The sequence below is a fragment of the Coptis chinensis genome, chromosome 2, assembly GCF_015680905.1.
Source record: "Coptis chinensis isolate HL-2020 chromosome 2, ASM1568090v1, whole genome shotgun sequence".
Classification (NCBI taxonomy): domain Eukaryota; kingdom Viridiplantae; phylum Streptophyta; class Magnoliopsida; order Ranunculales; family Ranunculaceae; genus Coptis; species Coptis chinensis.
In genome coordinates, this window is record NC_141457.1 from 70672884 (window position 1) to 70685167 (window position 12284).

At 36.2% G+C, this 12284-nt stretch overlaps 1 protein-coding gene across 2 annotated transcripts; it reads left to right on the forward strand.

The window, feature by feature from the left end:
- Positions 1-949: 949 nt before the first annotated feature.
- On the forward strand, positions 950-10255 carry LOC147517524 (coiled-coil domain-containing protein SCD2-like). 2 transcript variants are annotated; one of them, XM_086589694.1, is made up of 17 exons: positions 950-1397; positions 2081-2250; positions 2649-2724; positions 3339-3380; positions 3715-3777; positions 5210-5259; positions 5345-5372; positions 5532-5606; positions 5712-5822; positions 6218-6278; positions 6719-6832; positions 6990-7111; positions 8147-8222; positions 8457-8504; positions 8824-8864; positions 9145-9271; positions 9976-10255. In XM_086589694.1, the coding sequence occupies exons 1-17, from the start codon at positions 1077-1079 to the stop codon at positions 10095-10097; spliced, it is 1647 nt and encodes a 548-aa protein (XP_086445820.1). In that variant the 5' UTR covers positions 950-1076; the 3' UTR covers positions 10098-10255. The 2 variants fall into 2 exon arrangements, with proteins under 2 accessions (XP_086445820.1, XP_086445821.1); XM_086589695.1 differs by having other exon boundaries at positions 1263-1397; positions 2085-2250.
- Positions 10256-12284: the final 2029 nt, after the last annotated feature.

A 12284-nucleotide genomic window follows, 5' to 3' on the forward strand; every position in this document is an offset into this window, starting at 1 on the left:
TCTTAAAGATTGTACACCATGTGTACATTATGCAAGAGAAGGAATATGCAGTATCATGTATATACCGTCAACCATTGAAGAACTTTCACCAAATCAGCTTTATCATATGATCAACAATAGCTATGTGTATATACGTGCGTCCCAAACTCCCCAGTATGTATATTTTAATCATATATATGAGCGGGGGAAGATCTTAAAGTGAAGATATATAGACTAGTAGTGCTATGCATAGTACAAAATATCAGGATATGGGTATTTATCGATATTCAATTTATGGATATGTATCGTGGATATATTCTCCTCTTTGGGGATATTTGACATTGTTTCACATACAAATATCGTGGATATATCCAAAATATTGACAAATATTGTGGATATTTTTTGATATATCATGATACATTATTTATATTTATTTGAAATATAATGGTAAATATGAAATAAAATTATTATATACATAAAATATCGTCAAATATCTCCAAATATCACAAAATATTCCCAAATATCACAAATATCGTCGAAATATCACTGATATTTGCAGTCATATATATCTCTGAACATATCGTGATATTTGTATATTTTTCTCTGAAATCTAAATAGATATCTCTAAATATCGCAATATATCGAGATATTTTGTACTATGATGCGATCAACAAATTGAAAACACACGATCAGCCATCACCACGATTGCCATAATTACTATTGTTTGCTTAAGCCATAATTCTCATCAAGCACTCATTTCATTAAGAAACAGCTCATTTTCTCTTCAGATCAGCTGCACACGTATGATATCACTTCCACTAAAAGACAAATTCAATCTTGCCACATGCAACTACTTTCCAGGTGGCATATCCACGTTGCATTTTGCAATTCTGAAATTTCAAAAGGTTTGCTTGCTTTGTGAGTGCCGCGTGTAAATTTTGAAATGAACGCTTGCATGCTGAGATGTTCATAATAGCTTCCATATTATTCGCTTTCATTACAATCTCATTCCCTCTCTACTTTAAATTCGGCTTATATAACGGGACCAACGCTAACAAAATTCCTCAAATCTCTTTCACAAAATATAATTACAAAAAATGGACAGGGTGAGAACGAGGAGTCCGGTATATGTACGTCAAAAAAGTGTATCAAGTACAGCATCAGGAGCATCAAATAATTCACCAATGATGTCACCTGTACATAGACATGTAAGATCAGGATCGACTGGAATATCGAATTTCCGTAGAGGACAGAATAATGCAACGAAAGCTGCTGCTCAGAGACTTGCACAAGTTATGGCACATCAAGCGGCTGACAGTGACGATGATGATGAGGATGATTCTTATGATTTTAATACTTCGCTGACGCCGAGTATTGGACTTTCACATGGACGGGGAATTAGACCTCGGTCTCCTAAGGTAATAACTCATTTTCATTAGTTTTTTTTTTTTTATTTATTTATTGTGCTGTCGTTTGGCCAGGTTTGAAATTAAGTGATTGACAAATGTTCTTCCTTGTATTTGCACAAACTAGTTATTGATGTGAGTTTGGTATCATTAGTGTCCCCTTAGGGTTTAAGTCTTTGGAGCTATGATAGATAATCCAGGCCGGTCACGTTGGTAGTGATGATAGGTTAATGGGATCTTGTAGTATAAAAGACCTTTTCCCTGCTTTCTAGAAGAACCCAATTGATGCTTTCTGGAGTCTTATGGTTGCATGTGTGTGTGTGTGTTGCAGACATATACTTAAAACCACGTAGATGTTGGACGATGATTTTGGACTTTGGTAATGTAGACAGTTCGTAGTTCTGTGTTCCGGTACCGACCATGCCTAACTTTCGTATGCTATTTACCTTCCAACTGTCATTGGATTTCTAAACATGTAGAATGAAAAGATAATTTGATTTAATAGGAAGATGTCACAGCCATCCAGATAAGAATATCCATCCCAAATTTGCTTTAAAAAAATATGGAGAACTGCTCCAAATACCCATGCCGATTTTGTAGATACTTCTGTTCATTACATCCAATACTAACCACTGTTCATTGTTCTGCATTTTCTTTCCCATTTGCTTACTGATCTGTCCACTTGTTTATATTAGTTAGGTCGTAATGCTGTAGAACAATCTCCATCTGTTCGTGCTATATCTACTGGCCGCCCAGCGTTAGCAGTGAAGACTGTTGCCATGGTACCATCTACTGTACCAATATCGCTTAAGCCTCCCTCTTCAACACCATTGGGGACGCTTGGAGATAGTCGCAGAGAGAAAAGGTATTATATAAGCTTTTTTATATGTATCATCATTTGATGAGTCGTCTCTGTTTTTGGTTTTCCATCAGGATTGAGTGACTTGACTTTTTTTGGCCTTATGTATGTGGATTGCAGTCCATCATCAGGACTTAAACATTGTCGAAACTTTTAAGAAAACAGAAGTCGTGTAATTTATCTTTAATGCTGTGAAATGGTTTCAATGCTTGCATCAAGGCAATAAGGTCACACATGACATGAGTTTGATGATTATCTGGAGTCTATATAATGCATTGAATCAAGTAATATCTGTTGGCTTCGGCCTGGCTATAACAATAGGCTAAACAGTTTTTCATTTTTCTTTAAACCCTCCATTTCAAAGTATTTATCAACTTTCTTGTACATTTCTCTGTCATATGTAGGATGTCCGTTGATTTTGGGAATTTCAATGCGCGAGAAATAAGCAATGGTCGTTCTTCTTCTCTTCTTCAAGACGAGGTTTGCCATGCTTAATGGGAATTGGGAAACGTGATATTCTAGCATTTTGGATAGCCACCACAACAAGAAATGTTATACTATTTATTTCACTTCATATTGTACATATCATCAGATCAGGGAAAACAAATACTATTGAAGAATGCCTGTCTGTGAACCATTTAATGTGTTTCACAGTGTGTAGTGTGACCCTAACCTAAAATACCACGTGGCATTTAATTTCACAAACTGCTTGCATATATGAAAAGTTCATGTTTTAAGCATTAAATTGAAATTCTTATAGTGAATAATAGTAAAGTGAAATCCTTTAGGGAAAAGAGTACCTGGTTGTTGAGCTCTTGAGGCATTTTTCAACCACACTGAAGCTCTTGTGGATACCAGATGCTTCGGTATTTAGTATGTAGCCATATATTTGTGGTTGGTATGTGAAAAATGATTGCTGCATTATATTCTAAGTTTTTCAACCCGCCCAGCAGCCATGCAAATCTGAATAGTTATTTCTAAGCAGTCTATATCTTAGTTTATCGACAAAAAATAAGTAAACTTAGATTAAGCATGGGTTGGATAGCTGCTTTTTAAGATTTACTTATGCTAAGCTATATCTGTCCTTTTTGCAGCTCGACATGCTTCAAGAAGAAAATGAAAGTGTACTTCAGAAGGTGCAACACTTAAGAGTTCTTCCTCTTTTTCATATTTTTAGTACAGTTGTGATTGTAGCATTGCTGTGTCTGTAACATGGCAAGATCAATTTTTAGATTTCAAGCAAGAAGATTGTACTTTGGTACTGGAGGTGTTGGGCCTCTCTCTGATGTTGGTTGGGTGCTGCTGCAGATACCTGACAACCAATGTGCTCCAAGTTTTTTTATTTCAATGTATAGCACTATAGCAGTGGTGCCAACATCCAACGCCAACTTATTTTGGAGTAAACCATAGTGTCTTAATTAATAATCCTGTTTTTATTTCCTGAACTTCATCATAATCTTTTCACCCCAGCTTCGACTTGCAGAGGAGAGGTGTGAGGAAGCTGAGGCCAGAGCTAGACAGCTTGAAAGACAGGTATGCTTTGCCTAAATAGGACAGCTGGATTTTTGGAATCTTCACACAGATACTTTTACAATGCAGTAGAACGTGTTAATACATAAAACCAATATATCATGGGGTGGAAAAATCACGAGTAACTTGAGATTACTCTCCTAATTTGCTGTTGTGTACATGCCTCACCTTCAACAGTTGTATAATATCCTTGTCGCGCACATTTAAAAGTATGATTATCTACCTTCAGGGTTCCAACACTATTATGATTCATGAAAATGGTTCATTTTGTTTATATAATAGTGCCAACGTGTTGAGTTGGCAAGAGAGATTTTGTTTTCATTTTTTCCTTTACTTTTTTATCAGTAGATTAGATTTTTTCTAAAAGCAATTGAAAGTCTAGGAACATATGATGACCTACAAGAGAACTAGAATGGATGTAGTATTTGATCACCAAGAAAATCTTCACAACATTAGATAAGGAGTCCAGAAAGTGACACTTGCTCTTCTTCAGCATGTGCCCTCACATAGCAACAAACAACAATAAACTTCAGAGGACCCCTTTTGAGGATTACAATGCTCTCAAATTTCAAGATGCTACAAGATCCTTCACAGCTTCACTAAGCCAGGCATTAAGCCGAAGTCAGAAACCAACGAAATGCACGTAGCTAGGCATATGATGTTCATAAATGTGTTTCTTATAAGCTCACTAAAAAATATGAAAATATATTCTTCCAACCATTTTTTTATGGAGAGTGCTGCCAATGTTTTTCGTGTAAAGCATAAATGGTAAATGACACCAGTATAATTTGGGTTAGTACATTAATGCTAATGTTTTGTGGACTGTTATTTCGCTTTCATTTCCTTAGCCCTTGAGTGTGATTTTAGGGGTGGACTTTATTGTACACTTTCCTCTCAAACAGCCAGTAACTAAACCTTCTCGCAGCCCTTCCAAACAACAAAAGCTTCAGACAACCCTGTAAAGCTTTCCAAGAATGTTCTGTATTCATAATGGTAGTCAGATAATTGGAAGAACATATAACAAAACTGTTATATGATTTAGCCTTGTTTGGATAATGAGCAGAAGAAGTAGGATTGTTAAGTTTAAATGCACAGCTAAAGGCTATGACTCAATCTTTTGTGTGGCTGTTGGTTATGGTTTCTTCTGAAACTGTACTTACCTGATATTGATTAATAGGACAGGACTTTCTGAACTTTTGAGGATTTATAATTTTAAAAAGTCAAGATTTTGACTCACCTGCAGCTTTGTCCACCTGATTACTCTGGTAAAGTGGATAGGAACTTTTGTTCCACGCACTCTTGTTTTGATTTGCATTTTCTTTTGTCTGAAACTAACATCTCCTATGTCTTTGTTATTCGAGGAGTGAGTTAATATGATTTGAGCTCCTTTATTCTTGATGATTTTTATGTTTATGGAAATCTTTCTTACTCATAGGTGGCTTCTCTAGGAGAAGGTGTGTCTATGGAAGCCCGCCTTTTGAGCAGGCAAGCCTTAAAGCTCAGATGTATCTTTTTATCTCTTTCAAATTTTTCCTGCTTGTCCTTAACTTACAGTTTGTTCACTCTTCAGAAAGGAGGCTGCCCTGCAGCAAAGGGAGGTAAGCATTAATAAGAGTCTCCTCTGTTTTCATTGTGTATAGAAGATTCCATATCTTACTTGATGTTTGAATTAATGGATTGATTTTTTTTTTTAACCTTTGTTATATTGTATTCATCTTCAAAGTATCCTTTCTATTTATGTTTTGTTTCTGCTACAGGCTGCTTTGAAAGCTGCAACACAAACCCAAGGTGTTAGAAACATAGAGGTTACATCCCTTCGGTTGGAAGCAGAGGTATTGAGAACTTCTGTCTCATGTGGTTGCTTTTCATTTTACTGATCAATCATTTCAATAATCAGCTGCTTCTCAATTAGATTGACATAACTATTTTTGAGTTAGGCTGCTAGGGACGAGGCAACAACTTCTCTTGAGCAGCTCCATGAATCTGAATGTGAAATTAAAGCACTCCGAACCATGTCACAGAGAATGATATTGACAAAGGAAGAGATGGTATGTATTCAAAGATCTGTTTAATGGAAAAATTACTCCAACCATTGGGATATATGATCCTCAGGCGGCGCAGGTACCTCGAGTTGACAAATTAGGGATAACTATCCCAAATTATTTATGCAAAGGCACTTTTCCTTTTGTCAGTGCGACAAGTTGGTGTTCTAGTCATAGGATGTCTTTAAGGTAACACGAACATTTTCCCATGCAGGGACCTTAGAATAGACATGAGATAGATCGGTAATGTTACCTGTAGTTTGGTAATGTGAAAGAACCGCATTCCCCGAGCACTGTACTTCCCAAGTGTTGCTTTTTGGAGTAATTTTCCCTTTTTTTAAAGGATGATTTGCTTCCCCATGCTTACTCTATGTATTTAGTGATCCACATGATGATCTCAGGAAGAGGTGGTTCTCAAGAGGTGTTGGCTTGCACGATATTGGAACTTATGTGTTAAGCATGGTAAGTTGCTTTTGTTTTTTGAAAATGTTACTTGTCATGCTTTTGATAAAAAGAAATGTTTTGTTGGAGAAGTGCGTATTTTGCATGGTGAAAGTTGTGTGATAATTTACCATTTATCTTGTTCAGGGAAGAGCACATGTTGGATATTCAATCATTGATTTTCTTTGAACTAATAAAAGGAAAAAAGTATTGTCTTTGTTGATATGTTAAGACTGAAATATCCATATTGCAACATATATCAGGAAGATGAAACAAATTATAAAATGTGGACCCCGTTCCATTGTTTGCAGGAGTTTTAGATTTCATGGTTCATGTATTGCTCTTTGGTGATCACCAAATTGTATTCTCAAAATACATATTTGATTCGATTAACAGTCAAATTCCAGTGTCCAGTATTTCCTATTTACAAAAAAGTATCTGATGAAATCAGCCTGATGTAGGTGTTCATCCAGAGATTGCTGGATCAAAGTATGAGTTCTGGTCATCATTAGCCCCTCTTCCTCTTGAGGTTGTGTTGGCTTCTGGACAGAAAGCTAAAGAGGAAAACACGAAAGGTTAGACTTTTATGTTCCTATAAGTTATTTAGGTTATCTTTATTATCATGCAAAACTAACTTGATTATCAAGAATATTGTCAATCTTGAAAACGGATGTCCTTAATTCTTTTGCAAAATAGATGTCGACATTATTGTTTTTTACCATTCGTATGTAGATAAATCTGATGTTGAGGAAAGAGATAAGATTCTGCATGACCTGAATGATTTATCTGGAGAAGGAAGCATTGAGAGCATGCTTTTAGTTGAAAAAGGGATGCGTGAATTAGCTTCACTGAAGGTATTTGTCATGTCTGTATTTTGATTTTTACACATTTATACTGTGCAAGTTTTTTTTTTGTTTTTACTTTGTTTTTCTTTACTGGCCATTGAGTGTTGAGGCATAGTACAACATACAGATTAAAGTGTGGTGAATTGTTTAACTGATATTATCTTTCTAGTCAGTCTTGCTCATTTAGCTTGATGCTGAGCAAAATGGGTGAAGATATTTTATACCTAAAACTTGTGTCTCAGTTGAGTTGTGGTTACTCTGGCAAACTTGGATAGGTTCCACTAAAAATGGAATAATAGTGTTATCTCATTAATACTTCCTAGAGCAACATCTCTTTGATCTCCTTTGTAAATATCTGAATGTGGTAGGGATTTCTGGTGTTCTTTGTTGTTTAGAAGTAAATATCTTTCTATGTATAATTAGCAAAGTCCTAATTCATCAACTTATTAAGTACTAAACATTTTTTTTTCCTGAAAGAGCTCTGTTGGGGTTTGTTTTCAAACTCATACAACATTTAGATGCTGAGTATTAGATGTTGTTGATAATATTTTATACATCTATCATTTCTGAAGCGTTCGCAAAGCATTTATTTGGAGGAATCTCTGCAAGGTCACAAAGACTACTAGATGGTCTTCGATTACAAATTTCTGTCATCATTATTTATTTCCTATACTAGTGTCCGACTTGATCAAAGGTTGCCTTGCAATGTTTTGGACCATATTTTCAGTCAAGATATATGACTGATCATCTTCCTATTCCTCGTATTTTATCTTTGTCATTATCAGCATTCCACTAGCTTTACGCCTCTATTACTCTCATCCTCAATTATGTGTTTTTTGATGTTTTGTACAATCCCTTCGTCCCAATTCAACTGAACTAACTTTTTCTTTACGACACTTGTTCTGGTGGCTAACTGAGTTCATCGCCTTTCTCATTTCTAATTTTTTCTTGCATTGCCTTAAGTTATTTATCAGACTTGGAATTGTCAGGAACAAAAACTTTATCCATCTAGTAACCTTTTATGCATCTCTTCTCTGCTTGAAGGTAGAGGACGCAATATTACTTGCAATGGCTCAACATCGACGGCCAAATTCACAGAGGTCTGGTCATTCTGTGGCAGGTACGAACCTTACCCTTGCTTTGTACTCAGAACCATTTTCATATATATGATACTTTGATAGCTCATTATCAAGTTACACGATCATTCTTTATTCCGGTACATATGTAATCTTGTCTAGGACTATCTTGGTTGGAGTCATATATTATGACTTAATTAAGATATACCAAATAACCGTAGTTTTTTTTTTTTTTTTTTTTTTAATAATATGATTATCCATTTTCATGACTATTACAGATGACTTGAAACTACCAATTGAGGGTCAAAATTTTGTCGAGGCGTTTGGTAAGTTGATCTAGTAAACTCTCTCTAACACGAAATTCATTTTCTTTTTGTCACTACTTTTGCAATTTAAATATGTCAAAGGTATAATACTGTAAACTAGAATTAAATTAGAGCCGGAATATAAGACTTATCTGGCCGAATTGGTTGGCCTGGCATTTGTTATTCTGCCAATTCTTTAGAAGTTAGGCCTTTGTTTCCTTTTATATGTAACATTTTGTTATCGTCCCTGGTATGATTTTCTTAATTGTATGATCTGATGTATTGTATAAGTTGTTGAACTGGGTCATAACTCATAATCTTTTTGTTTGTTGATGTTCAGAGTTGAACCACGAGGAGTCTGAGGATGTGCTTTTTAAACAGGTATCTCCTGAGTTTCTGCCAAATATCTATGTAGTTAACATGTCAGTGTATAAGGTCTTTTTTGGGATTGGTCTCAAACAATGCAGTGAAGATATTTGCATGTTTCTGGTCATACTTGTTAGGACATCAGACATCTATAGGTTTATGGTTTTCCAGTCTTGTCTTTTTTTTCTCCAACTGTCACAGAAGTAAATGCTGTTAAACACAGTGCTGTTAATTAGGAGTCTCTGAAATCATGGTCCTAATTTAGGCCGCTTTTGATTCCCTATGGACCTTGCAGGCTTGGCTTACGTATTTCTGGAGAAGAGCGAAAAATCATGGACTAGAGCAGGACATTGTAGACGAGCGTTTGCAGTTTTGGATAAATCATGGCACTCGTTCGCCCACTTCACATGATGCAGTTGATGGTAATCTTTTAATTGCATTCATTTTCCTTTTTTTAATTTTCCATACACAGTCAGTGGAGAGTTCTACATGTACAAGTTGGATCATTTGTATGATCAATTCATCTGTAAGGGTTTGAGCGTCCCTCTTTTGAGGGGTTTAGGCTTTGGAGACATAATGTTTGGATGGGAGAATGTACCCTTTTGTCTTTGGGTCGCAAGATAATGTACCCAATTAATAGCCCACTCAGGTTTTACTGGTTTAGTTTATCTCAGAGCATGCCCAGAGTAACTGGCATTTTCATCTTTGCAATGCCACCAAAGGAGCCATGTACACGGTTCCACGGTGACTGGGTTGCTTCTAATTTGGAAGCACTTTACAAATATGGCAGCGGGATGTTTGAAATAGCATTTAAAACACAATGGACTTTAAAACCCAATTGCCAGTTTGGGGAGGTATTGTGCCGTCTGTGGTGCAATGCATGTGAGATGCTCTGCCATCTGTTGCAAAATGAAATAGAATTTTTGTGTTATGTCTCCGTTCCAAAATTTGATAGGGAGAATAGTTTGGTGTTACTGAAGCTGACTATCTTCGTTTAGTTTTGGAGAGATATGTATACTGCTAAAGTAAAAATTATGGGACAAATGGGATGAACTATTTAAATGGACCTTTGAACTCTTTCTTGTATAACAGACTTACGGATTAAGCTTATTCTTTAATGTAACAGTTGAGCGGGGTTTGCTGGAACTGAAGAAGTTAGGTATTGAAAATCAGTTGTGGCAGGTAACTCGTAGATGGATTGATCCAGATGGAATCTTTACCAGAATGCAGTCTGACACAGACATATAATAGAGGCATGAAAGCTCATATTTCTGCTTCTTGATTGTGTGTTCAGAGTTTTCTCTCCTCTTCTTTTGTTACTTTTTGTTTATTGTATATTACTTCACTTTCTTGTACAATGTAATGAAGTTAAACTTGGTAAAGTTTATAATCAAAGTTGAAAGAAACATACTTGTGTTGTCGGTGTACAAAGACACCGCATCAGAGCATTTGCAATGCAAGTCATAACTTTCACCCCCTCTATCACCGCCACCTCCTCACTTTTCACCCCCTCTATCACCAACCCGGTGATAAACAAGGTGAAGCTGTGCAATGCAAAGGTGATAAAAAACATCTCGGACGGGATGTTAGATTCCGTCTGGAGTTTTTTTATACGAGACGGAATGTAACATCCCGTCTGATATTTTATAACGAGACGGGATGTAACATCCCGTCTGATGGCTCAATACCAACAGACGCGAACAGGCTCCATTTTCACTTCATTTCCAGCCAAAATTCCGATTTTGTAGCCTCCATTCACAACCTTTGAACACAAATTTCCATTCATAATGACTTCTCCATCCCCCAACCCATCCCCACCAACCTCACCACATCAAGAGCATTCCCGATGGTTTGGAAATGTCAAAATTTCCAAAAAAAAGGGGCAAAAAGGATCGTCGTCGAGAACGCGTAATGTGGGCGAGGAGGACGAAATTGAACTTGGGTTTAATTTTCCACCGCGTTGTGAAATCGAGGACCACCCACCATTAGCGTCAACATCGGTCCGACACGTAGCAAATCGAGTGGCGGAATCTCAAGTAAGTTTTTGATTTTTTTTTTAAGTTAATTATTATTATTTATGTTAGTTTATATCAAGTTTGTTGTTGTTTGAATTTGTCGTATTATTTTAGTTTGAATTTGTATTAGTTTATATTAGTTTATTTTAGTTTGAATTTGTCGTATTATTTTAGTTTGAATTTGTATTAGTTTATATTAGTTTATTTTAGTTTGAATTTGTCGTATTATTTTAGTTTGAATTTGTATTAGTTTATATTAGTTTATTTTAGTTTGAATTTGTCATTATTATTTTAGTTTGAATTTGTATTAGTTTATATTAGTTTATTTTAGTTTGAATTTGTCGTATTATTTTAGTTTGAATTTGTATTAGTTTATATTAGTTTATTTTAGTTTGAATTTTATCGTATTGCGTGTTTGTTGAATGTAGGAAGTACACTTATGGAAAGTGCGTTGTGCACTTTCAAATGTTGTGTCGTGGTGGCGTTGTATGAAATCAAAAACGGATCCTAATTTTGTCACGAGATTCGATATTATATCCGCCACACCATTTGGGAGTTTTTTTAATTGTAATTTGGGACAAAATGATCAGGCGTTGTTGTTTGGGATAGTTGAGCGGTGGTGGCCAACTACCCACACATTTCATTTCCCATGGGGTGAGCTTGGGATTACCCCTCTTGATTTCACAATGCTCACGGGTATCCCAATTGGTTATGGAGATGCCGTTCCTTTGATGAAACTTTAGAGGTTTTACTGGCGATGAGTTTCTTTGAATGTTTTGATTTGGTTGAAGATGATGAGCAAGACGAAGTTTTTGAGATTATCGGCCGAAAGCGGTTTAAGGGAGGAGCTATAAATATGAGTTGGTTTACGGCGTGAGATATTTGAATAGACTCAAGGAGAAGAAAAAGACTATCATATTGGTGAGGAGTCGATCCACGAAAGTATGTACGTGCCTTCCTCTTCTACTTTGTTGGTGCGGTATTATTTGGATATGCCGATAGTTATTTACGATCGGGTGGATGGCATTGTCTCGGGGACGTAGAGAGGATGTGGGATTATGGACCGGGGGTCAATCCATCTTAGCATACCTTTTTACGGCTGGCTAGACCTCGCGAGTTGAGACGAAAAGCCGCTAAAAGGCAATTTGTGCGGCTTTGTTTGGATTATACCGTAAGTCTTATTTATTAAGTTATTGTTTCATTTCATTTATTTATCTAATTATTAATGTTGACATGTTTATATATATATTGATATTGTATTTTATCTATTGATGACAAGATTGGTGGTACGAGCATTTTTCGTGTGATGCATCCCGTGTTGAAGAGGTTGGAAGAGGATGAGACTCATGACCGATTCCACGATTCAAGCATGGGGGCTTCATCAGAAAGGCGAGGGGGTATGGGGACCTATCACATAATA

Coding starts and splice junctions, on each gene's coding strand:
- LOC147517524 (XM_086589694.1), top strand. CDS start 1,077: ATGGACAGGGTGAGAACGAGGAGTCCGGTATATGTACGTCAAAAAAGT. Junction 3,381..3,714: donor ATGAAAGTGTACTTCAGAAG/GTGCAACACTTA, acceptor TTTTCACCCCAG/CTTCGACTTGCAGAGGAGAG. Junction 3,778..5,209: donor CTAGACAGCTTGAAAGACAG/GTATGCTTTGCC, acceptor TCTTACTCATAG/GTGGCTTCTCTAGGAGAAGG.